The sequence below is a fragment of the Arctopsyche grandis genome, chromosome 10 (assembly GCF_051622035.1).
Source record: "Arctopsyche grandis isolate Sample6627 chromosome 10, ASM5162203v2, whole genome shotgun sequence".
Taxonomy (NCBI): Eukaryota; Metazoa; Arthropoda; class Insecta; order Trichoptera; family Hydropsychidae; genus Arctopsyche; species Arctopsyche grandis.
In genome coordinates this window covers 19,711,023-19,738,533 of record NC_135364.1, presented here as the reverse complement: position 1 = coordinate 19,738,533, position 27,511 = coordinate 19,711,023, and the positions used below count along the sequence as shown (strand labels likewise).

The 27,511-nt window shown below is 32.8% G+C and overlaps 5 protein-coding genes across 6 annotated transcripts in view; 1 reads left to right on the top strand and 4 right to left on the bottom strand.

Moving 5' to 3' along the window:
• Nucleotides 1-27,511, bottom strand: part of LOC143918144 (katanin p60 ATPase-containing subunit A-like 2) — a 145,173-nt gene that overhangs the window by 35,771 nt on the left and 81,891 nt on the right. The gene's annotated exons all lie outside the window — the stretch shown is intronic.
• On the bottom strand, nt 87-7,352 carry rb (adaptor related protein complex 3 subunit ruby). Its single transcript, XM_077439438.1, has 18 exons — nt 6,786-7,352; nt 5,600-5,707; nt 5,375-5,513; nt 5,144-5,304; nt 4,802-5,051; nt 3,922-4,177; nt 3,740-3,849; nt 3,400-3,667; nt 3,095-3,312; nt 2,766-3,024; nt 2,414-2,693; nt 2,087-2,333; nt 1,829-2,012; nt 1,554-1,753; nt 1,347-1,485; nt 1,161-1,270; nt 983-1,086; nt 87-889 (listed from the first exon to the last, which is right to left on the bottom strand). The coding sequence occupies exons 1-18, from the start codon at nt 6,890-6,892 to the stop codon at nt 742-744; spliced, it is 3,288 nt and encodes a 1,095-aa protein (XP_077295564.1). The 5' UTR covers nt 6,893-7,352; the 3' UTR covers nt 87-741.
• Dpm3 (Dolichyl-phosphate mannosyltransferase subunit 3) lies at nt 8,414-12,054 on the top strand. The gene is made up of 2 exons (XM_077439706.1): nt 8,414-8,528; nt 11,692-12,054. Exon 2 carries the CDS (start codon nt 11,698-11,700, stop codon nt 11,977-11,979), a length of 282 nt encoding a protein of 93 aa, XP_077295832.1. The 5' UTR covers nt 8,414-8,528; nt 11,692-11,697; the 3' UTR covers nt 11,980-12,054.
• On the bottom strand, nt 12,215-18,579 carry Stam (signal transducing adaptor molecule). Of its 2 annotated transcripts, none has more exons than XM_077439705.1 (11): nt 18,390-18,579; nt 17,847-18,007; nt 17,519-17,764; nt 17,288-17,422; nt 14,912-15,059; nt 14,700-14,816; nt 14,436-14,627; nt 14,182-14,366; nt 13,843-13,921; nt 13,528-13,761; nt 12,215-13,419 (listed from the first exon to the last, which is right to left on the bottom strand). In XM_077439705.1, the coding sequence occupies exons 1-10, from the start codon at nt 18,430-18,432 to the stop codon at nt 13,535-13,537; spliced, it is 1,533 nt and encodes a 510-aa protein (XP_077295831.1). In that variant the 5' UTR covers nt 18,433-18,579; the 3' UTR covers nt 12,215-13,419; nt 13,528-13,534. The 2 variants fall into 2 exon arrangements, with proteins under 2 accessions (XP_077295831.1, XP_077295830.1); XM_077439704.1 differs by having other exon boundaries at nt 13,539-13,761; nt 18,390-18,575.
• Nucleotides 24,694-27,511, bottom strand: part of Patronin (calmodulin-regulated spectrin-associated protein patronin) — a 32,560-nt gene continuing 29,742 nt past the window's right edge. The window contains exons 22-24 of the mRNA XM_077439856.1: nt 26,833-27,057; nt 26,400-26,682; nt 24,694-26,319 (exon numbers count right to left, since the gene is read on the bottom strand). Of these exons, the coding sequence (XP_077295982.1) occupies nt 26,175-26,319; nt 26,400-26,682; nt 26,833-27,057 (653 nt within the window). The 3' untranslated portion in view covers nt 24,694-26,174. The remainder of the gene's footprint in view (nt 26,320-26,399; nt 26,683-26,832; nt 27,058-27,511) is intronic.

Below are 27,511 nucleotides of genomic sequence, written 5' to 3'. Positions count from 1 at the left end.
AATCTACTAATTTAACGCCCTAAATGAGTATTTCCAAAGTCAAGATTAATTTCAATGGAGGTTAGTTGAAATAAATATACGCACTTACATACATAAAATATATTTATTTATGAGATTAATATTTCCATACATACCACAATTGAAATATAGCATAATATTAGGTACAATGTACATACATATAATATGTATGTACAAGGGCAAATTAATAAGTATTTACAGGCAATGTGTTTGTAAAACTTGCATCTCCTTACATGAAACATTTATATAATATGTACGTAAATACATACATATGTCATTGGATAGATCCTTCCTCAATACATGCATCGTTTTATTTACGTTTAATTTGTAAAAATGCTGGTTTCGCTATTCAATTACATCAACTTTCTTAGAATTCAAACCGTCTCCTGTTTACTAAGAATATTAAGATAATGCGGAGAAAACTTTATTACGTAAGGAAAGGTGTAAGAATATAAAGTAAGAAGAAGGAAAGGCTTAAAGACAGCAGAAAACAAGCGATTGGCGAAGACTGGTCGGAACCATCACTTATCTGAACTACCAAAATCTTTCTTTTTAGATATCATTAAGTCTGTGGAACGATATGACAAGTAAACTGATACCCTCATAGAATAACATTACACAATAAATTTCTTAAAATTAATACACTCAACATAGATAGATATGTATTTACATTTCAATCAGTAATTCTCCATACGTATTTCATATTTAATTGCACAATACTGTTTACTTTGATAGAGCTGTTTTGACCTTATTCAACAACATAGATCCGATCACCATTTTGTCACAATTGACAGTTATGAGAGTCTTATCAGCTACCACTTGAATCGTTATCAATACCAAACACTGAGTGCTCAAAGTTTGACCAGCAAACCTGAAAAACATACATAATTAGTACACCCACATATACATTGTATGTAAATCAACAATTATCTTTCGAAACACAAAAAATAAAGATTAAAATTACCTCAGATTATCATTTTGCGATGGAATCAGCGAAACATTTGCAGTGTCTATAACTCTTGAACATACATCTGTAAGAGTTCCTGGATTTCCACTTTGACCTTCAACCTAAAAACAATTGTTTAGATATACAGATTACAGATTACATATCTTAGAAATTTATCATATAAAAATATACTTGCCTGAGTCATTCCACGCAATCTCTTTTGTTCTGTTAAAAACCGAGACTCGGGCATTGATACACTACGCATCAGTTCACCCACAGGTGGTTCAATATTGACTACAGTTTCACCTATAATTTTAAATAAAATTAAAACATGAATTTTATTAATTATAATTAGCTAATTACGATAAAAAATGATACATACCTAAACTACTTTTGATTATAAATTGAGCAGACTGAGACGAATCATTGAAATCAATACCCATAATTCCTGAATGATTATGATTAACACCTAACATTGCAATTGGGGCGAATGGGTGTAAATCTTGATCAGTTGAAAGACCCTACATAAGGAAAGATATTTAATAAAATGATAATTTTTATTAATATAAAACTTTCCGAGAACACACACCTTTTTATCAACAGTTATATTAGTAATTTCATCGTTACTTTGATTATTGAAAAATAATTCGATTGACGTCATTTTACTGGAAAAGAGGTGTGGAGATCTAGTAAATCGATACCAAATAATCAATCCATGTCCAGATATCTTGGAAAGCAATTCGTAAGACACAACAGGTATGCGTGCCGGGCCAACTAGAGTTATTGTATCTAAAATTAACAATACAAATTGTACATAAAATACATAATTCGTTATAAACATAATATAAATTTATGACAACTCACCCTGTTGATTGCTTGGTTGATTAGTAACAGGTGATAAAAATCCACCATAAGTAGGAGTCATAATAGGTAATGCATCTCCCATTTCACCTAATTCAAGTAATAAGTCTAGGTTTGTTTTTTTTTTCGAATTGGTCTTTTCTGGCTCTTCTTTTACATCTTTCGATTGTTGCGAAGCATTCGAATTCTAAATAGAAATAAATTAAAATTATTTAAACACTAACTTAAGTTAAATAAATTAATAAAAGTTTGTGACAACACCTTATCTTTTGCTGATTTGTCATTAGTTGAATTATTTGCTTCAGTTTCAGTATCGCTATTGGAGGCATTGGTAGACGAATCATTACTATCTGGTTCACTATCAGAAGAGTCTCCGCTAGATTTATCCGAGTTAGTTCCAGAGCCACTCGATTCTGAATTTGAAGAATCGCTACCATAATTGGACGAAGAGGATCCAACATTGTTAATTTTTTTAGATGCTTTTTTAGAACCTTTTTCTTCAGTAGCACTAAAAGATAGTTGTAATGAAAAATATTGATACACATATCAATTGTGCACATATATGATTTATAAATGTCAAATAATTACTTGCTATCTTGTTCTGAACCCGATTCATTCTCTTCTTCAGATGATTCTTCGTCTGAACTAGAAGCCGCTGGACTGCTTTCTTCAGTTTCCGAATAAAATAATTTATTCACTGCTTTTTCACCATACATATTCTTATGCACAGGATCGCTATTTTCAGTTTTAGCGGAATCACGTAAGGAAGATGGAGTAGCTTCCGTAGGAAACGGTGGTAATGGAACATATCCAGAAGCTCGGCCAGACACGTAATGCGACAAACTTCCTAAAGTATATTGCTGTCGTTCTAAAAGTGAAATTGTAAATTTAATGATAGAACTTACAACGTTGAATTAACATACAAATAATAGAAAATGACCTTTAAATTTACTTTCTAGGAGGGGAGCCGGCTTTGTGGCTAAGAATATTTTTTGAGCATTTTGCAAGAGTATCGACGTTCTACCATTTTCTAATGGGAAAACAAAATGTTTGAGGAAACGTGCTCTATCTCTTATATCATACGAAGGATCGTAGCGAGCTAACATAAATATATATTGAGCGAGAAGCCTTGTTTGCTCCGGATTCGTAAGACAAAGCTTCACAGCTAAATTAAGCACTTGTAATTTAACCAAATCATCCTAAAATAATAAATATTTAGTAAAACAAATAAATGATATATTTCTATTCATCAAAAGGTAAAATACGAACTTCTTGCACAAATGTTTTTGCACATTTTCTAAGAACATCAGGTGCAATACGATCAGATCTGTATTCACCCAATAACCACAAAATAGCAGCTCTAGCGGCACCAACAGTAATATGATCCAACAAACGTACCATTTGAGCAATGATTGTTTTATGATCTACAGATCGCTCAGATTGTAAAAGTTTCTTTATAACGACCACACTTTCTGCGACAATCGATTCTGACAAAAAAAAAGTACAAACAAATAATTATAGATTATTTAAAAATACATATTTAACTTATTTTTTTAATATAAGTACATAAATACCATCTTTATTTGAAAGCAGATCTAACAATCCTTGTAGACATGTATCAGTAACTGTTTTTATATTTGCAGCACAACGGTCAATTGCTTGTATAGTAGCAGCAACAAATGATTTGTCGCTGGATGTTATGTACGTTTGAAACTCTCTAAGTATAGTGGGAACTGTAGCTTCCGTTGCTAAATTCGAAAGAATTTCTAACTTCAGTATTTTAATATGGGTAGGATCGCTCGTCCTCACGAAAAAAGTTTTCAAGAATGGCTCAAACATATTCTAGAAATTCAATGAAATGTTAAGATGTTCACATATTTATATTTATATTTAAATATGAAATACGATATATACCTTCTTTCCAATAGTCAACGACGCAATCGAATGTAAAACTATACTTTGAACTTCAATTGGTCCCCTCAACAATCTAATTAATGCGCGTGCCGCTAAAGGCAAATCGCTAGCTGCAAACATAATAAACATTTAAACATTTTCAACTTCATATGTACGTATATTATTTTAAAAATTCCAAGAACCTGGTCCAGCATGATAGTAGAGTTGAGCAACCGCCATCACAACACCTGCATTTCTACTTTGTAGCAAAGGATTTGCACTTCTCAACAGCAAGCGATGATCCTGATCCAAACTATTAGAGTTTGATTGTGCCTTTTTCTTACTCTTTTTCATATCCTTTTTCTTGTCTCCATTTACTTTATCACTATCGTCGGAATGTTCAGCATCATCGCTGTCATAAAATGGACGTTCATTTTCATCTTCGGATTGCATTCCATCCTGCAAAATACCATACATTTCTTAACATAATCTACTATATATATATATTATAAACCGGTCTCCGTGACGGGCCCGAATGTGAAACGCCCGAAAACGCAAATATCGGAAGGCAAAGATCGAAAATCGAAAGATCTTAAGTAGAAAGATCAAAAAAAAGGGTGCATGGTAAACGGTACATACTCACTTAATTTGCGCGAGCAGGATACAACAGGAACAAGAGGAACAGGCTTTTCCTCCCGTATTAATGTGCGTGCGCAGAATACGGGAGGAAAAGCCTGTTCCTCTTGTTCCTGTTGTATCCTGCTCGCGCAAATTAAGTGAGTATGTACGTGAGTACGTACCGTTTACCATGCACCCCTTTTTTTTATCTTTCGACTTAAGATCTTTCGATTTTCGATCTTTGCCTTCCGATATTTGCGTTTTCGGGCGTTTCACATTCGGGCCCGTGAGGTAGACCCATTATAAACGTAGTTATTCTAATTTTCATATTCAATACATGAATGTAATACATACACGTACACATATATATTTTTCAAAAATGACTTGATTTTCATTAGTAATAAGTGAAATCAAAAATTTATGTAATAACAATTTATATTATTATAATCATGTGAGTTTACGTACACCAGAATTTGGATCGCAAAAGTTTTCTCTGGCATATCTAGTCAATACATTTAAAATGACCAATTGACCCCACTCATCCACGTCGACTAGCAACGTACACAATTTACGGAAATTCGGATGAATAAGATCACTTCTTTCCGGACACACTTCACTGAAGGCCATCACTGCTGATCCAATTACAATTGTAGTACGTTCCGATAGAAGCTTATTTATTATAGAAACCAACTCTTCTTTGAGTTCTGCGTCTAAGCTGAAATTTTAATATTTTATTAAGTAAATACATATATATAATAATACAAACATATAAAATAATCAGTGGTGCATAAAAGAAAAATCATCCACCTGTACAATTTAGGTATAGCATGTGCTGCTGTTTTCCTGACATATGGACTCATATCAGACGCGGAATCTTTTATTGCTAACATAACAATCGGTATAATCATTTCCACGCGTATCGAAGATAGAACTCTTAAAGCGCTGGCACGGATAAGTTGATTCGGATCCTAAAAATAAACATCATAACATATCATTGGAAATCAATCAATAACAATATTCAAATAATATATATTATACTTTGAGTGCACGTTGAAATGTACTGATCGACAACAGAGCCAAATCCTGTTGTTCTTCAGCATATCTCTCGAGGTAAACATACACCAACTTCTTCACTTCTATGTTCTTGGATACGACGTTTTTAACAACTGCCGGAAATCTGAAGTGATGTGATATGTGATAAAATATTTTTAATCAAATGAAAGTAAGTAAATGCTTTAAGATAATGTAGACTTAAGGACGTACAAATCGGAGGCATCACGACCTTTAGCCACCATGCCGATTATCCTCTTCATTGCTTCCAATTTCAACGAATCTTTAGATCCGTCCAGCATTTGCTTGAGGTCATCGTGCCTGGAATATGTCGTAACATTTATTTTATGAAAACACTTTTAGTTTTGTAAGTATATCGCTGTTGAAATAATGAAGAGTCCCATTTATGGACACATAAAACTTGCTTTTTAAGTATGGACACAAGTATTTTATATTTAAATGCTAGAAACAACTCAACAGCAATTCACAGTTCAAAAATCTTATTCATTTTAACTATTAAAATAAAATTATATCGCGCGCTCATATTACCATTATTAACCTATGCTTCACCTGTATGGAATAACGCCTCGAATACTAACCTTTCCAAGCTCCAAGTAATACAAAATAAATCCCTAAAAATAATTTATAATACACCCATATATACTAACTTGAAAAAACTGCATGCCATATATAATATTCCATTTGTTACAGACATTACTAACATATTAACCAGTAGATTCTATGACAGAATCACTAATAACCATACTATCACACTTGTGAAGAGTCTCAGTGACTACAGTGATTACCCTTCAGGTATAAACACAGATTACCTAAACACAATCTGCTTTAGGTCATCGACTTTAGAGAGTCTTTAATTAATATTATGTATTAGATGTATTATGAGCATTTATAAGAATTGTAAATAGGTTTTTGAGCTCTTTTTCCTATTATGCTGTACATTAACATTAGAATAATATAATACTATGATTACTAACCAAATAAAATAAAATTTTAAATAGAAAATGATCAGTAGATCAATAGCTATTAAAATAAATATAAGATGTATTGTGAACATAATTTCGTAATAATAAAAAGCATTTAAAAATCAAAATCAAATTTTAACTATTGTACATATATTTGAAATGAATTCTATTTCGGAATTTGGAGGAGTATTTAGATAGAATTTCCAATTAATATGGTACTATTCGCTATAGCAATAGATGTTTTTCATTAAAATGCTAAAAATATATATATATATTTTTTTGAACTTAAATCAAATTTTTGAATGGAAGCACTTTTATCTTTAAGAGTTTGACACACATATGTGGGAAGGATATCCATATGGCATCACACACGTAATTCACATTCTGGCGCATTTGTAAAACGGGAAATGATATACTTTTTATAATCAGGCTGGAAAAATCCTCCAGAGGCTGGATCAGCAGGATACTCGACTTCGCCGGTGACCACTGGCCTGTCATTGTTATAAGACGGTGCGTACGACATGGCGATGATAGAACGAGGAAAGTAGGGCTGATTACCGCAACAGCGACACTAGATAACACCAGAAAACCGACACTTCAGTACATTGAAAACCATCAGCAAAAAAGCGAAAGCCCGCACAAGACACCGCAATCCAGACTGTCAAGCTACAAACTGACAACTGACACGTCTCGTTGTTCTTGTATGTATGTAAATATTATATGTATTTGTATTTGTATTAATTGGTTATTAATTTTATATTGCTTAAAAATTTCGTGTGTATTAGCAATCAATCGTAAAGTATAATTTAATAATAATAAAATAGCTTTTATTCCAGACGATGAGGAGAATAGTGCAATCCCTAACGCCCATATAAATAATATGGTTCGGTGATTACTGATCACAAATTACTCGTCACAAAGTCACTAAAATCTCTATAATGGAACATCTGGCAGCCGAAAAGTCCATCATACTAACGATAACTATCATAGTAACGAGAACTTGAGTGCCAAATATTCTGTATTCGCGATTTTCATGGCAAAAATTGTCTTTGTGACCACCCCAATGTGACGAATAGTCCAATTACCAAATAATATATAGATAATAAAAAGAGTATTGAAAAATAGTAAACAAAAAAAATAAATACATAAGTAAATATATAAATATTATTAATAATAATAAATAATAATAATAATAAGTCTAATAATAATAAATAATAATAATAATAATTTAATGTCTATTCAAGGCGGTCGGTGTAGTAGTTCCATCCATCGAACATACAATGAAGAATGCAAATGAGAAGATGCAGCAGCAAGAAGACAATTAGGCGATACAAATATACGAAGACGTAGAGAGGCCGCTCTCATCCTGAGAATGGCTTCAAAGTGAGGCACATGCCCTTCCACAAACATTTGCGACGCGCTACAGCTCCTAGGTAGCCCGAAAAGAGCACGGTAACAGTTGTATTGTACCTTTATCTTTCTCATCGTCTCCCGCTTGTATCTGGTCTATAATTCGCCAGTATAGAGGCTAGTACAAAAGGACATAAATAATTGTCTCTTAACCTCTACACTGGAGTGGAAAAACCGTCTAGAAAGCATATTTGCCCTTACACAAATGGCTCTTCTTTGTCTTTCGATGTCACGGTCATCAGAGAGATCCTCCGTCAGCAAGTGTCCTAGATACTTTACTTCCCTAACAGTTTCAAGATTACGCCCATCTAAAATAATGTTGGGGACGAAATGAGGACCTCGACCGTATCGGAAAATCAATACCATGGATTTACTCGTATTATACCGCATATTATGTTCTGCAGCATAACTCGAGCAAACTTCCAGGAGGCCATTCAGAGCTGACGGAGAAGGCGCCAAGATCACCATGTCATCCGCATAGCTGATGTGGTTACTGCATATTCCTCCTATGTGGCAACCAACTCCAGTCTGTCGAACGCGATGGGAAAGTTCATCCATGTACAATTTAATTTGATTAATTTAGAAAATTTTCTCTAGGAAATTTTAGGTTGGTCACTATGTTATATCAGTTTGACGTTTGTCGTTTGACAGTTCACTGTTGCCGGTCGACGTGTTTGCTTTAAACTGTCAACGCTCATTTCAGTTTTGACCATCGTCGATCCTTTTGATAACGATCATAGTTTTATAAGGTAATTTCAATAGCAAGTATAATTTTCTTTAGAATTCCATTTTATAAATTACTTTGACATTTTCCATGTTAATGCACATAATACTGTCATGCTTCAAAATTTAAGCATATTTAATTTCATGACATGATTTTCAACATGAAGATTTTTAACACAATCGATTAAATACATACAATGTAATAAATTAAATCACTAAACTTTTAGCTTTAAAAATTAAATAGTACATTAAATTGAAATGTAAGTACAACAATCAGATAACACTACATCGTATTAATTGATTATTTTCTGCACTCACAATTTACATGTTTAAAACTCTTTATATTTATATAATTTTTTACATTTATTTTAAGGTATATAAAAATATGCCTATACACAGTGGTGTAGTTGGGGGAGGTCGCCGCCCTGGTACTTTGATTGATATGAGTAAAATTAAAACAAAGATTTTGGCTAATATTAATAGCACTTGAGATGAGAAGAATAAGAGGCGACTTAATTGAAGTCTTTAAAATAATAAATAATCGTCATGACTAGTCACCGGACCCAGAAGGTGCCGTTTATTGTTCAAAGGTTGTAAATGCATTGTTAAAGGTTTGCCGAACCTTTTTTACAAAGGATTTACAACAATGGAACAATGGATAGCACTGTGACTATCCTACCTCTAGTCATGACTGTCCAAACTCATCACATTCAATGAAAACAATCATCTTAGAGGTCCACACTCTCAGACTCTAAAAAGAAAAATTGATTAGATATTATTTCTTTCCAAACAGATTGGTTAAAGTTTGGAATAGTATTCCCAACAATGTATGTAGTAAATTCTGAAAAACTTAATGTTTCTAAAAACAAGCTAGAAATCTTTCTAAATTAAAGATTTTTGTAATTCTTCTTTTCCAATCTTTTTTATATTTTGGTTTTCTTTTAGTTATTATGTTACCGTCCCAGATATTTTTATTCTTTTTTATCTTTTGGTATTTTCTCTTATTTCGTATTTTTTTCATGTTTACTTTTTTTCTTTTATCTTGTTATTGTTATGAATATTTTTGTTTTTATTTTATTATTTATATTAAGTCAAACCCCATGGGTCTATCAGCTTTACCGCCTTCCCCATGTATAATTAAATAAATAAATAATATTTAATTTTTGTATACCAAATATTGTGAGCAGACTCTCATTCTAACATTTAGTGACCACAACCGAAAAGTAATCTGAGTATATTGAAAACTTAAAAGACGTTTTGATGAAATGGTTTGAAAAATCAAAGACGTTGAAGAGGATGTGTGGAAGGAAGTTTTTATAAAATATAAAAAACATCATAATTTCAAGAAGAATATTTGTTAATAAGCATTTGTTTTTTTTTATCAATATTTGAACTACCAATATTAGGATATATGTTTTTTAATTTATGAAAAAAAAGGAGGGGGGGGGGTCATAAAAATTAAACACTGCCCTGGTTCTTTTTACTAACCTCTTTTACGTTTCACTTATGATTATTTATTTAGCACTACACTACTGCCAATACATTAATGTGACCATTCGTACTGATTTTACTAGTACAGTACTGGTTTTTAGGGTGTACGTCCTGGGAAGTCATGAAATAAAATCAGTACATTTTTTTATCTAATAGGTGGATTTAAATATACAAAGCCTTCGGCGAAAATTATGTCTCCTATACAAATATTGGCAAATTAGTCGAATGTTGTCTACATTTACCAGGGACAAGTGTACCTGCCGAAGGACTTTTTTCTTCAATGGACAGTATATGGTCCTCCAATAACTTTAAAACATTTGCTAATTGATGAGAATAATTTTAACTCTGTGTAGAGTTTTATAAAGCATTCAAGAAAATGAATTAATACTTTAATGTTCGTTTTTAATAATGGAAGTGTTAAGAAACATTTTTTTTAATGTCCTGGTTTTGAATTTGAACAAAATGGTCACCTTATCATACATACCTTTTTAAATATTGAACTTCTGTTAGTGAAAAAAATAAAGATATATTGTTAAATAGCACTGAGCAACCAAAAATCACGTTTTTGAGTTACCAGAGCGGAGACCAACCAATCCACCTCACAGAGTACAGCGGTCGGACTACATGCCATCTCGCTTGTACCAACACATTTCGCGTTACAAACGTATACACAACGAAAGCATTTAAATTGCAATTACCGCTCGAGTTAGTAAGTTTAGATAAAAATAAAAATATTGAGATAGAAAACCAATCCTTATAAACGTGGTGAAATAAAAAAATTGTCAAATAAATCCAAAATAGCATGGAGAAAAAATCCGTAAAAAAAAATATATTTTTGACTTTTAAAATTAGCTAGAAAAATTAATTATAAGTATTTTAAAGCAATGAAATATTACAATCAATAGGAAAAACATCTGACTATTGATTCCAATACTCACTTTGAGCACAGCAATACTAGATTTTGAGTTAAAGACCGCAAAAGCCACAAAACTGTAAAAATCGCACATTTTTTTAAAAGCTCATATCTCGTAAACGATCACTAATCAACAAAAATCAATACCATATTCGAATTCAGTGGGTCAAACTTAGTAAAGATTGGTTAGTCTCCGCTCTGGTAATTTTTTGTTGTTGCGCACTGTTATTAGTGGCATATTATAATAATCGGTCACATTTTGAAGCCACTACCAATGTCTCATTGAAACTAATATAAACCTTGAAAAAATAATTTAGCATCATTTAAATTTAAGAAGACTTTTCTCGGCAAATCAATTGCTTGGTTTAGGCGTTGAAAGCGCCATCAATATTATTTTGTAAGCATCGTTGCATATCCCCAATTTCAACCCATACGAAATGGACAAAATGATAGGAAGGTCTATACATTAAAATCTGAATTATAATTATTAAAGTAATATTTCTTTAAACCAAAAACCAACTAATTTTACATTTTTTGCAATTTTAGCATCTTCTTGCATGTTCTGTAACTTTTTATCTACATTATTTCATATCTTGGTATGGTTGTTCATAATATCAATTTATCAGAATGTAATTTAATAACAGTATCTATTCTGAAATTAATTGTCGAGTCATGGTAAAATTATAAATATTTACTTTAGTAATTTGATACATAATATACGTATTGATTGCATTGTTGGAAAAATGGTTTATATGCGAATTAACCTTGCTTGTTGTTTGTTTCAGATCACCATGACAAAATTACTGGAATGGTTAACCGCTGTGATGGTTGTATTTGGCGTATGGATTACAATTGTCCTAGGATATGTGCAATCGCCACTTACCGATAAATGGATGCATATAATCATCCCCTCGCCGATTATATTTGTAATTTTGTTCGGTTTATATGCAGTATTTGTCGTTTTGTATCGCGTTTTTACGTTCAATGACTGCGAGTACGCTGCCAAGGAACTGCAAGGTCAAATAGTTCAAGCTAGAGAAGATTTAAAACAAAAAGGATTCGCATTTGATTAGGCGTTATGTTGATAATTTTAAATATGCATGTATGTATGTACATATTTAAGCCTTTTTGTACTTTAAAATAAATATTTTTAAGATATTCATTATTTTCATTAACCATCTAAAATATGATGTCATTATAAAATTATCAATTATCAATATTGCCTTCATTAAAACTCATAAGAATCGTTAAATCATTAAAAAAAATCGTTGATTATGGAAGGATTGAAATAAATTAAAATCAACAATTCGTGTATCAGTACTATGTTTATTACTTGAATTTCATATATTAATATAAAACATAATGAAAGCACTCTGACGTCAAAGATATGAAAACTTCTCATATTATACGTTCCACATTTGAATTTTATCAGCAATACAATACAAAATTAAGATAATTCAACAACAAATAAATAATCTAGGAATGGCTGTAACACTATGTAGACATATTAACACTATGGTAAGAATAAATAAATATATTTCCATATAGTTTTAATATAAATTTTAATACCATAAATAAATTTATATACACACAGATATAATAAAATAACTTACAAATTCTGTCACAAAATTGATACACAAAATAACAAACAATATTATAAATGATTCTCGTAGAGATAAACGAGATAAAGCGAAATGTTAAAAAACTTTCAAGGACTATACTCAAATAATTATCTTTTTATGACTAATTTTTGTGAACCCCATTCATATAAAATCTTCTACAACAAACACAACACCTCTTATACATTTGACAATGGCCTTCGCAATCGTATAAACAATATAAAATCATCAAATGCATGAGAACAGAGCTCATCTTCGTATAATACAACTAGAATTATCATATACATCAGTTAATACAAAGTCTAGCATACGAGAAATAAGAACTGTATTGACTATACATACGATTGATTAATAATAAAAATATAAGTGGATAAATAATCGACACACTTCTTTATGACATTCTTTTATTTCAATCACCAATCTTCAGAGTCACGAAATATTTTAACGGTTTTCCTAACCCAATCGGAATATGTACTGTACATATATTTAGAATTGAATTACAAAATGTCACACAGTGTCCACATTAACTGAAAAAACTCCTTTCATTGCAATAAAAACGACCAAATCAACGTAAAATGTGCAACGATAAGGCAGACGTTTGGTAGACTTCCATAGTAAAACAATATACGTATAAAATAAAATAAAACTTTGCTTCGATTTTACAAGTTCGAAATATTTTTAGCAAGCATTGGAATGATTAAGTTATAGATATTTTAATTCAAGTACAAGGCAATTATCTGTAAAGAGAAATATCACAAATATTAAGACAACAAAGCAGTCAATTTCAATCATGAACCATCATTCTAACTTTGATATCAACAACAATTTCACATGACGTAACTATGAGGAGGTCCTGGTGGCGCAGGAAGATATAAACCGCTGTTTGGCGCACCGCTGAAATTCACCACAAACTCAAGTTAGTTTTTCACATTTTAAATAATTTTCCACACACTTAAATGTGTCTATTATCAAATTGGTCTTCACAAATTTAAAAAAAATCACCTTCAATTTACCTGGAATGAGGTATACTAGCGTACTGAGGGTGAGATGACGTTCCGATCATCTGTGGGGTAGGCGGTGGAGCTCCAGGCTGAGGCATGTGAGATAAAGTGGAAACTTGTGTCATCGGTCCAATCGAAGGTGGGCCCATTTGTTGAGACTGATGAGGCAAAACTCCAGAAGGAACACCGATGTGAGTTGGCAAACCTCCCGTCGAACCTAAGCCCATGTTTCCACCTATAGAACAAATCAAAAAAATATTAAACCTACACTAAACCTTTTGTAGATTTGATTTAAATTCAATCCATAAAAACTTACTAGGTGTAGGTTGTTGAACTTGAGTATAGTAAGGTGGCATTGAAGTCATGCTTCCATATCCAGAAGTTCCATTATACATCTACAGATAAAAAAAAATAACAATGTTACAATTGATATTTCATTAGCCAACACAAAGTTGCTGTGCGATAGAATTAATTTCGTTCGAATCATCTTCAAAATACAGAAACACACACATCCAGATTATTTTAAAACCATGAAAACATGATCCGTGACTGATGCTGATTACAAATCGGTCAAAATATCACATTCGAATTTTCTCACCATCACAAAACCATCTTTATATGTTCACAAATACTTGAATAAAATTCATTAACATACTAAATGTGGCAACGTTTGAGGATATGGTCCTTGAGGTTGCTTCAAATGAGCCGGCTCTCTCATCAGCGTGTGATACAAATTTAAAGCATCTACCAAGTCTGCACTGAGCTGTGTCAAATGAGCGTGCTTTCGATCAACCTGCTCTAGTTCCATGTCGATTAACGGACCCATCCTGTTTACTTCTCCTAAAAGGTAGATGATATTTAGACACATGCATCTTTAATGGTGATGGTGCTAGTAGTAAAAAAATATACCTTCAAGATAGAGCATTTCTTGTGTGTCTGTAGAACTATCTTCCGGATTTGCTTCATGTAAGAGGGATATTAATCTGTCAATTTTCACTTCATCTATTTCTACGGGCTCATTTGGTTCTGGTGAATTGGATCGCTCTATTTTTTTTACTTCTACGCTTTCGTTGAACTGAACTGATTTCCGCTCTGTAGTTTCTGATGGAAATAATTAGGATGCTATTATATACATAATTATGATAAAACATAACATCTTTTAGCGTTTCTTACTGATATTTTGGGGTTCGACTGAAAGATCCGACGTTACAAAATTAGCAGGAAATAATCCTTCTCCTCTTTGGTTATAACCTTTCCACCAGTTAGGATCACTCGAATCTGACACGTGAACTGAAAAGAAAATAAAAAATAATGAATATTATGAACGAATATATACAATATGAAAATTACATTTAATACATCATAAATAAATAAAGATTTAGTACTTATTTCTCCGGATAAAAACGTTAATTCGTTATCTTCAGCTGCTTCAAAATCATATAGCGCCCTAACTTTATATGGTTCTTGAGGAGCACCCGCCAACTGTGACATTGTAGGGTATAGCGCTGATGATGGATTAGTTGTATTATTTATCTTAAAAAATACAATGATAAAAAATATTAGATACGTTAAACAGATAGTATCTCAGAATATTGATATAATTATAAGACACAAATATAGCCGCAGTCACATATGGTTACCTGACAACTCGTTCACAGATTTTCCGTAAACCGATGATACGCTCCAGGCATTACGTATACGGCCATCTCTTTCTCACCCCGTCTGTTCACCATGATCTTGTTTACTATGCCATTACGTATGCAGCCATCTCTTTCACAGACCGTCTGTTATCGGTGAAAAAATGGTCTGTGAAAGAGATGGCTGCATACGTCATGGCATAGTAAACAAGATCATGGTGAACAGACGGGGTGAGAAAGAGATGGCCGTATACGTAATGCCTGGAGCGTATCATCGGTTAACGGAAAATCTGTGAATGAGTTGTCGTGTCACCGTCACATATAGCGCAACATAAAAGAAAAACTTGATTTTGTATGAATTTTGGTGATCTTGGATAAAAATAACGCCCAAAGTCTTTAAAATGGCAATTGTTGAAAAAAAAGTCACAAGTAATGACTTGGGGACAGATACAATTTGGAATGAAAACATCTGCTTGTTTTTAAATTTTTGATTGAAATACAATCACACATTATTATTTACAAATTATAAAAAATATATATTATAAATTAATATTTTGTTGCAGTTCCTTTTGATTTTACAACTGGTTTTATTCGATTAATCATGAAATCTATTAGTTTTCAAAATTTCGATAATAGAAACTTTGTACCACAATTTTATTATTGCTTCTTTTAATAAATTTAGACAAGATGCATTTCTTCTACTTATTCTATATTTTAAAACAATCCATAATATTTAAATTTTTTTTAAACGAAACAATACCCAGGGCATCTTAGTGTCTTGACACCCATTTCTTGCAAATAATCCCAAATCTACATAAAAGTAACAAACTTATTTCAGTTTTCTGATTGAAATAAAATAACAAAATAAAATTAATACACATCAATTTAGCTCAGCGACAAGGTGCAAAGTTACCGTAGAAAAATATGTTCTTAGAGTATGAAAGATGGTTCCATTGACGAAATGAAACTTTCTTCTAGGATTAAAATTTTTTTTTCGGTACAGAAACTTCATTCGTCCGTTTCCATGCTTTATCTTTTGGGTAAATTTTTCGTTGTACCTCTCACCAACTTTTCGCCAAAAATCCAGAAAATCATCAGAGCTGAAGGGGCTAAATTTGGATTTGTCAAAAATATAACTCGTCACCATTGTGATGTGATTTTTTCGCCAGCCTACAAGCGTAAAGTCTAGCTTCTCTAAGTCGTCTTTTTATTTTTGAATCACTGATTTCAATGGAAAATTAATCTAGTATATCCTTTCTTATATATGTACTAGCTGAACCTGACATGCGTTTCAATGCCACAATAACGCATGCAATTCACGTTCCCATTCCTGTTCTTGTTTCCGATCCCATTTGTCGGAAAAACGCAGGCAGTGAACACATTGGTCGCGACTTCAAAACATTTGAAATTATAGCGTGTAATGACACCCATTCCCGTTTTTTTTTCACAATAATCTTCCCGGACATGCATACAACAAATCCTGGAAGTTTCATTGTAATCGGGTCAGTGGTTGAGGAGCCTATTCGAGACACACAGACATTCATTTTTATATATATAGCTAGATAGAGCAGTTTTAAATCGCTGCCATTAAAAAAATGGGTTTTGGGTGATCTTGCCCTTTCAGATGTACACTTTTTCAATCCAGTTCCTTTCTTACGAGCTAAAGTTTCAGTAATCTTGACACAGTCGATGGAGAACATCGCACTTGAATTTAAATTGACCACAGTGATAGCCAGAGCATACCAAAGTCGCGATTTAATTTTTTTTCTCCAATGATAATTGAGTGCTTTTTCAGACTAATTTGTTTGTATTCGATTTTGATCTTTGCACCTAGAGAAAACACACGAAACTGAACTCAAATCTTAGAAAACAATCATATTTAATAGATGTAACCATTTAAATCCCAACAAATAACGGAATAATATCTTTATTGCTCCAAAATCGTAAAATTAAGTGTTTAATTTTATGTGACTGCAACTGTATATGTATATATTCTATAATAAATGATGCACACAGATTATACCAAATGGCGTTTATTATGCGTTTGAATCATGAACACTATGCATGCTCATAGTTCTTATTTACCCATATGAATTAGACTTAATGAAAAATCATAAAACTTACTGTATTTCTGGGGGATGATTGTTTAGTTTCTTGCAAAGACAATTCAATGGCACGCTCTATGTCGTCTTGTTCTTTTTGAGACGCTGAAGTTGCAGTTGCAGAGGTTCTCGAGCTATATTCTTTCTTTCTGGATGGCTACAAAAATAAACAACCCAAAAATTACAACACCGTAAATCTGATGTGGAGCAATCATCAACAGAGGGATCACAACAATGACCGTTGAGTACGTACCATATCGGTTATATCGTTAAAGTCTACACCTTCACTTTTCAATTTGCTCATCAGTGACGGTATCAAATTCAACTGCGGTTCAGTTTTGAATTCACCATCGCACCATTTCTTCAATAGACCTTTTAACTTTTGAGCTATGGCCGTCTGTGCTCGACCGAGTAATCTCCTATATTCGGTTTCGAATTCACGAGAGGCAATTTCTAAGTGAAAACTTCGTCCGCAATTATTGACGCAAGCGTCCAGCAACTGAAACGTGAACAAGACATGAATTTAGTTTTTGTTTTGGAGACCGTTTCGAATGATCGATACGAAAACGAAAGGTAAGTACTGTGATCGCTTGCACGACTATATGGGGATCCGGATTTCCCAGTCTTCGCACAACAGCACGTAAACAATCTTTGGCGTTTAAAGACGAACTGCCCACTTTATCGCAAATGTCCATTATGAGGCCCCATTCTTCGGTCGTGTTCTTTTCACTCGTCGCTTTCTCTGAAACGGAAGCGAGACATTCTTAACCAGGACGAGACATGCGTGATGCGTGAAGAGAGAGAGAGAGAGACAGAGTGGTCGAATGGTATAATGGAACGAGACAGGGCAGGTCTATCAAATTTCATTAGACGTGACCTCGGGTTCGCGTCGAATTGATATTGAACGAATTGGTCGCGTGACTCATTCATAGTCTTTGCGTTTGATTAGATTCCGTTTCATCACATCTGAAGGCCTGAATCGTGGCTCACTCTTTCTTTGTTGTGGAGAGTCGAGACGAAGCGGGGGTGGGGTGGGGGTGGACGGAGAGGGAGAGGGAGATACGGGCAGAGGGAGAGAGAGAGGAAGAGTGGGAAACGGGAAACGGGAAACAAAAGATACTGACCGACGTCTTGGTCGAAGGGCGAGCTGCTGCCGAAGAGTCCCATTTCCCGGCTGAAGATGACAAGCGACAAACGAGAAGCGAACTGGCGACGATGACGGCGATAGTGACGGTGACGGTGACGATGACGAGTGACGACTGCGACCCCCCACCCACACACACACAACACTCGCCCGCACACACCAAACCAAACACATGCAAACAGCTACGCTACGTCATGAGACCAAACATTGTCGCAAATACGACCTCTACCTCTTTCCACTTCGTCTCTTCTTATCCGCACCATTGTGTCAAAGTTTAAGGTCAAACAAACTGCATATTGCTTATTTAATGTAGAAAATTAGCAATCTAATGGCACCAATGATGAAATTGATTAATATTTGTAAAATAGTTTATCTAGTACAGTAAAGTGACTATTCGTACTGTTTTTACCAGTACAGTACTGTTTTTTTGAATATTTTTCCTGGTAAAGGTTTGTTCATACCTATCCAGCACGACACGAATCCTGCAAGCAGTGCCGGTTTTAGGGGGGGGGGTGGGTCGAGCGGCGCCCGAGGGCGCCAAATAAGTTAGAGCGCCGAACGATGCGCCAAAGGTGCTTTAAAATTTAAAATTAGAGCGCCAAAAGCCATTCAAAATTTTATATTAGAGTGCCAAAGGTGAAAGTTCTTTCTAAGGGTGTTTAGAAAAAATTGCCCGAGGGCGCCATCGGGTGTAAGGCCGGCACTGCCTGCAAGTACGGACAGTATTCTTTAGTGCATTATATATGGACGCGCATGAATGCGTGAATGCGCATGCGCGAATGGAGTATGAATACGTCCATATAATGTACCAAAGAATACTATCCGCACTTGCAGGACACCTGCAGGATACGGGTCGTGCTGAATAGGTATGAACAGACCTTAAATCGTGAGATAATGCCAGTACACTTTTTTTTTATCTAATAGATGAATTTAAATATACAAAGCCTTCGACGAAAATGATGTCACCTACAAAAATATTGGAAAATTAGTCAAATATTTTCTTGAATGTGTTCCTTTCCTTTTCACATTCATCTGCTGAAAGACTTTTTTCTTCGATGAATAATACGTGGTCCAGTGATAAAACGTAATATTGACTGTTAAAAATATATTTTTAAATTTTGCTAATCGATAAGAATAGTTTTAACCAGTTCTGTATAGAATTTTATAAGAGCATTAAAGAAAATTAATTATTTGTTAGTTTTTAGCAATGGAAGTATTTAGACATTTTTTTTTTTTATAAAATGTCCTGGTTTTTAATTTGAAAAAAATGGTCACCTTATAGTACAAGGGCTTCATTTCAGCTTTTTCCATGAGACAAAAGTTTTTGGCAAGTTTGACGGTCGGTTTTCGGTCAGTATTTTATCAAAAAATGGTCAGTATGATATTATTGCGTACGGGTAGGTTCAGGGTCCAAATGAAAGGCCAAAGTCGCTTTACAGCATTTATTCAACGATTCATGAGTTTCACATGGATCCGCTCCCTCCGGAATAAACTGATCTACCGTGTGTACCTCCTTATAAAAGATGAGTTGCACACCACAGCTTCTCCGATCCATTTATGTATCTATTATCTGGGCACGTAAAAGTCTATCGTGGTGAGTCCACTGTTTACGCAAGCACTCGCCCGGGTCTATGAGATCTCCAGCGTTTCCTTTGTTCAGGCACTTAGTGAGTCCCGTTCGCATAATCCGGGGTCTCTATTGTTCACCCACGAATGAGCTTAGACAGTGAATACTCTCTCTTATGTTCCCGCGTTACAATATTATTAAATGTCAGTATAAATAACAAATCGACAGTATAAAAATCTAACGTATATTCACAAAAACAAATAATGCCTGCTGGATGGAATTGTCTATCAAGATCATACCAATCTTGTGTTGATACCAATCAAAAAGTAATACTGGCCATTCGTCAAAATAAAACTTACCATTTAACATTAATACTGACCATTTATGTTTAAATACTAACCTTTCATATTTAAATATAACAATAGAATGCACTGTTGTATAATATAAGTTAAAAATATATTGTAAAGTATGCTTTTATTATTTTTCTAAGTGAAAGAATATGATAAAATGTGCTTCTTTTATTTGAATTATATATTATGAAAGTAATTTTGCGGGAAAAGAAAAACATATTTGATATGGGTCGATTATTAGCATATTTAAAATTTTGGAACCCCAAGTAAAATAAAACTAATACAAGGATTTGTCAAATTGATTGATTTAAAATCCTCTAATGTTATGGTAAAACCAGTATGTATAAATACTTGAGACTATTATTTTCATTTCTGGAAAAAATTCTAGGACAAGATGCACGTAGTTCTACGTTTTAACATAACGGGCAAGTCCACTTCAGCCACACTAATTTTTATTTATAACTTAGTAGAACATTATGGGGGAAATACCACTTGGGCATTGAAAATGTTTATGTTCATGCCCTTGATGTTGATCCTGTTCACTACTATTAATTTATTATTAATTAATTGCGTCGTCTCGTTGGAAAGATATTCCTAAAATATGAACCATTGGATGTGGCTATATGAAAACAAAACGTTTTAAGTAAATAGTCCGGTCAAATTAGGCCAAAAAATACAAGTGAAGGTACATAAATTTACAACAAGCTGAAATTGAGTAAAATTGTTCAAAACATAATTATAAATGACATTTCAAAACTCCTCATCGTTCTGATACTTGGAAAAAAATTTACTTGAGGTCAAAGGTCAAAAATATGGGTTTTTCGTTATTTTCAGCAAAACAGTAAGTTTTATCATAAAATTACCTGAGAAAAAATTGTAGATCATAAAATTATCTATAAAAAATGTAACAATACTTTTTTTCCTAAGAGCCGCCGCTTCTGAGGTATAACGATTCAAAAAGTTGTAATCGTCATATGTAATATGCGCCACGTATATACATACATCTCTGAAGCTGTAATATAAGTAAAAATATTTTTCCATCGGTGATTGTAACATACACTTAAAATATAAAATATACATAAGTATAACTATGAGAATATCAGGTAAAATGAAACCCAGCCCCTTAATTTATACGCTAGTGTAACCTTGAGACAACATCTGTCTCCCTGTTCAATTGTGTGCGTGGCTAGGGTCGTATACCTACTCTATGTTAGAATGCCCAATAAACATAGAAGTAGATTGCACGGAATGGTCATTGTTAACAAAAGTATCTTTTAAAAGCGAGCCATCGAAGAGAGAGATGGAAAGTCAGAAGAGAGACAAGAGAGAGAGAGACGAAGTTTAGCAAACAATGAACAAACTCTGCCGCGCAGAGTTTTTGTAGCAACATTTTTGGAGGCTGAGAGCGATTCTATGCATTCTACTTCTATGCCAATAAATGAAATACCGTTAGTCTTGAGCGACACTCCATAGTGAAAACACGTGTTTATTCTAACCTATTTCGTGCTGTTTTGCGTTTCATAATAAAAATGTCAGAATATTGTTTTATTTGTGCTAAACTTTTAACTGAAAGTAAAATTGTTAATGTTGAACGTGGTGTGAAGACATTAATCAATGCAAGTATCGAAAGAGCTGATGAATTTTCAGAATATCTTAAAAATCAGAAATCTGTGACAATACATGAAGATTGTCGTAAAATTTACACTCGAAAGTGTTCTATTGCTGCAGCTAATAAAAGACAACGTGATGAACAAGAAGCTAGTACATCAACAGTAAGTCCTCCTCGTACTAGATTACGTGTAGGTGAATCAGCTTTTTGTTTTAAAAAACTATGCTTATTTTGCGGCAAAGAATTGAATGAAGAGTATGAGAGAAGAAAATCCTCGGATTCTCGCCGTCGAATTAGCCTAGTAAGTGCACTTCAATTTAAAGATTCAATTTTGAAAGTAGCTCGGACTCGTTCCGATGCTATAGCAGAAGCTGTTCTTGCTCGAGTCGAATTTGAATATGATCTAGTTGCTGCTGAAGCTAAGTATCATCATGATTGCTATGTTTCTTTCTTGAAACCTTCCACTGGGGGTAAAGTCGGTCGTCCTAAAGACGAAGCTACGAATCTGGCAATGGAGGAAATATTTACTTACATTGAAAATAGCGATGACTGTCAGTTCACTTTAAACGAGCTAAGAAATGTTTGCAAAACTACAACTTTAGATTACAGGACGATTAAGGTACGACTAAAACTGAAGTATGGTGATAAACTTAATCTAGTACGAGGTCGTGTTCTAATGTTGAATCACCAACACTAGAGGATTCGTTTGATATCAACGAGGAGACATGCGATACTTTTTGCGCAATTTACTTACACCCAGAATGAAGAAGAAGAAGAAGAGGAAGATCAAGAAGAAGAACAATAAGTATTTGAAGGTTATGAATCAGATGAATAAATTTCTTTACTTTTTTTTAATTTCCATCGCTTTTATCATTTCCAACCCTTGCTAATATCTGTTATTGTTCAATAGTTTCAAACTAAACAGAAACACAACAGATCTGTGGATTAGGCCTTCAGGGGAAACCACGTAAAAAAAAACGCGCTAAGTACACTACCTCATAGGTGGCGTGGAAACGTGTACATATTATGACAATTACAACTTCTTGAATCGTTATGTCTCAGAAACGGGTCTACCTCACGGGCCCGAATGTGAAACGCCTGATAACGCAAATATCGGAAGGCAAAGATCGAAAATCGAAAGATCAAAAAAAAGGGTGCATGGTAAACGGTACATACTCACTTAATTTGCGCGAGCAGGATACAAGAGGAACAGGCTTTTCCTCCCGTATTAATGTGCGCGCGCAGAATACGGGACACATTCTAATAATATACAAGTTTATTATTAGAAGTTTAGGGAGGAAAAGCCTGTTCCTCTTGTTCCTGTTGTATCCTGCTCGCACAAATTAAGTGAGAATGTACCGTTTACCATGCACCCTTTTTTTTTTTTTGATCTTTCGACTTAAGATCTTTGCGTTTTCGGGCGTTTTACATTTGGGCCCGTGAGGTAGACCCGTTTTCCAAGTATGCATTACTTTTAAGTAACAAATAAAATGTAGTTTTTTAAGTCATAAAATGCCAAACTTTTGACATATTGCGGTATTGGGCAATTAGTTGTGGTTCATTATAGCGATAAAATGTAGCCGAAGATCTAATCAGTAAAGGTCAAATTTATATACGTGGTAAATAAAAAAGTTGCGTTTATGTAAGAAATTTATTATTATTATTTGTTATTTTTTTAATAAATTTTATTAACAACAGTATATGACAAATGATTAATATTAATTCGAATAACTTCCTTTCAATAAATAGCTGTATACAAAAACACAATATTTACACATTTAGGCATATAAAAAGAATAAGCGCACATTTTGTCTTATAAAAAATGACATATTTTCATGGCTTGATGTCAACAATTTTATATCTCGAGAGTTAACATAAACTTGTATATTATTAGAATGTGTTTATTAAAATATTAATTATATAATATATATATATAAACAGAATCTATGATTCCTATCGAGTTATACTGTTAAAACACATTATAATAATAAATTTAACAAAACACTGGGCGACTCAGTCAAAAATCCAATGTTATTTTCTATAGACGCACATTTTAATAAATTAATTATAATAATTTATCGAAATGCTCATTTGCACAAATGAATAGTAGTACATATGTGTATATTATTTTTAATACTCGGAAAAATATGCGTAAGCCAACAAGCTTACACAAAAATTAATAATATTAAAAGTTATAAATATCAATAATACAATACATTATCCCTTTATGATACTGATTAAATTCATTTTCAAAGAAAGTGTAAATAGGGTTTAAACACTAAGACCAAATGCTGAAACCAATTTACACCAACTACATAAAATGAAATATGTATACAGTAACACATCGCAAATTTATAATCAACGTTTTAAATAGGACACAATGGAAGTACTTTTGAGGAATTCGCACATATTTGATAATTAAATTTCTAGAAGCCAAATTTCTCGACTACAATTAATAAACATTCATATTTCAAATTATAATACATAATTGGAATCTACAGAATGAAATAGATCATTAAAACTACAACGTGATATAATAATATGTAGCTTTAATTATCTCTTAAGTAAAAAAAAAAAAACAAAAAAAAAAGGATAATCACAACCAAACAATAAACCGACAATACTTCAACCCAATGGTTATTGTTAAAAGTCTTTAATACATTTTAAAGTTAAAATTAGTCAGTTAATATATGTTTTGAAGCATGTTTGTCATGGAAAACCTTATGAAGTAACTATAACGAAATCAACTTTTGCAACAATAACACAAATTTACATAACACTTCCAACATTTTAAATTATGTATGAGTTTGCATTGTAATTTGTATATTACATAAAAAATCCATCGAAAGCTGATACAATTTTTTTATGCGATGTACTGTGAACTGCCTTTATAAAACTTATGATCTACAAGCAATTAAAATAAATATCAAATTATGAGATTTCTGGAATAAAAATTTCAAAATGAATAACAAAACACTAGTGATGCTTCAGAAGTCATCAAAAGTGGTTAGTAATCATATAAAAAAATACGATTTTAATTAAAGCACACGTATTATACTAATACATTCGGATATACATAGTAATATTCAAGCTAACACATACAAACATTCGATTCCAAGAAATTTAAATCTTCACTTCGACTTTTACAAAACTGCCTTACACATCTGTCTTGATCACATTTAAACAGTCACAGCTAATATATATATGTAACGTGAAAAATACATTTAAATATTAAATTATTATTTTGGCCCCAAAAAAGAGTTAACTTACAATGTCAAAATAAGCAAAATACATATTTGATAACATATTCAATAACAGAAAATAAAATTAGAAAAACGATTCACAACACAAGTAACGGTTAACAGAGTATTCACTTCATATTATTATGGTGAAAATTCAAACACAAAAAACTGAAATATTCCAAATCACTCGTAACAAGTTCTTATATGACAATTCGTATTAGTTGTGCTAATGACACATATATGCATTTATATATTGTATATTATAGAATAATACGATTAATTAAGGTCTTAAAGCCAAATCAAATGGTAGCAAAAAATATGAAATTATCAAAATCATAAAAGTGAAGATCGAACAATTTTTCAAAAATTAGAATTATAAAAAATAATAAAAATCTAATGATTAAATGTGTATTAATTTTATAACAAAATGATTAAATATGATTCCCACTAATGCAGTTAAGTATGTATGTAGCTAAAAATGTACATAAGTAGTTGTTTGTGAAAAATATATTTATATATTATATTTTGCATCAAACTCATTGTCTTTTATTAAATATTCCATCCAAAATGCTGTAGTTGTCTTATTCAACATAAAATATCTGCCCTTAATTTGTTAGAATTTCTGATAAAAATGACATTTATTTTAACACTAAATGGTAGCATTATATGTATGTATATACGTGCCCATCAAAAATAATTAGAAGTGATTTCCTTTTCCCATCTATTCCACATTTCAAAACACAGACAATAAGGCAATAATGAAGAGCACGATTATTTTAAAATTACAGTGAAATCATTTAAGCAATTACAAAATTATAATTTTATAAATTGCGACTGCACATATTACATGAATTTCAATAACAGAATCCAGACCGCCGATAAACAACAGAGCTCAATGGAAATTATAAAAACTATTACAATATAAATTTACAATCATCGTAGAAAAAAAATACAATTAATAAGTTTGACTTGTGGCGACTAGATAAATTTTATATACTTATATAACTAGTGCCATATCCTTCTTGCTGGGGAGAAGAACTTTCTTTCCTTGCCATAGAGAATTATGAATGGTAAACGCATCTATTGTAACGGTAAGATGCTTCGTATGGACTTGTGAAAAACACTTAGTTCCAGAATTATATCTAAAAACGATTGCATTATTAAAATTAACGAACAAAAGTATATCTGCAATGATTTTTTAATTAACATGAAAAAAACTTACTTAAAAAATTTATCAAACATCCTTTCATTAACTTGTCGTGGTCCTGTACCATATAATTTATATACTTCATCGCGATCAGGGCAATAAGAATAGAGTGCTCTAAACTGACAGCCAGCATCACGAAGTAGCACCAAGAAATGTTTGCTTTCTGAATTATTAATCTCGTCGAGAACTCTTCTCTTTGCGTCTCTGTTGACAACGCCGGGAAATACACAGTATTCAACCGCATTCAACATTATGCCTCGATTCGATTTTGTGGCTGGTTGTTTATACAGTCGAGGACCTGCAAATGAAAAATGTCACATGAAAAGTAAATAAATGATTTGGAGGATTTCTAGCCATTCCCATGAAAACATACACAAAACAAAATCACGTGAACGAAAATAATTTACTCACATGCTATTATGTTTTATGCATTCAAACATAAAGGTACCTGAATAATCCATAATGGAACTGGGAGTAGAACTAATATCACTGGATCCGTCGTCGAATGTACGTCTTTTCGTAATAAGGCCAGGAGGAAGAGAGCCCGGTCCAGACGGTGAAGGCAATGTCCGAATTCCTGGTGAAGGGGCTCTACGAGGTGGCGTTGCTCGTCCCAGGCCGGAATCTGCGTCACCGTATCGTAACACCATTGAGTCTTGTTCAGAGCTTGAGCCTGCGCACACCATGCGCCACAACACAACACAACATAAAATAATAGTGAAATCATAAAAACCCACAAAATAGCACAAACATATTCACACCCCACACTACTACGTAAATTATAATGTAACCAAAATAACCATGCCAAATATTTAAACTGAAAAATATTGCAAAGCAAAAAGCGACAGGTTCAAATGCATAAAGTGATATGCATTCAAATCAATTTCTTATTAAATTATAATAAAAAAAAAAAACTGGTTTTATTAAAGGTTAATGTTTTAGACTAAATAAGAAAAACGCATATGTTAAAGTTGAAACCGAATAAAAATGGGAGAGTTAGAAAAAAGCACATTTGAAAAACATAAAGTCAATAAAAGGAATTTTATACATGAAATCATCGGTTCGGTGATTATTTCGCACATGTCACTAAAATATCAATCACGGAATATCTGGCAATCGGAAATCGC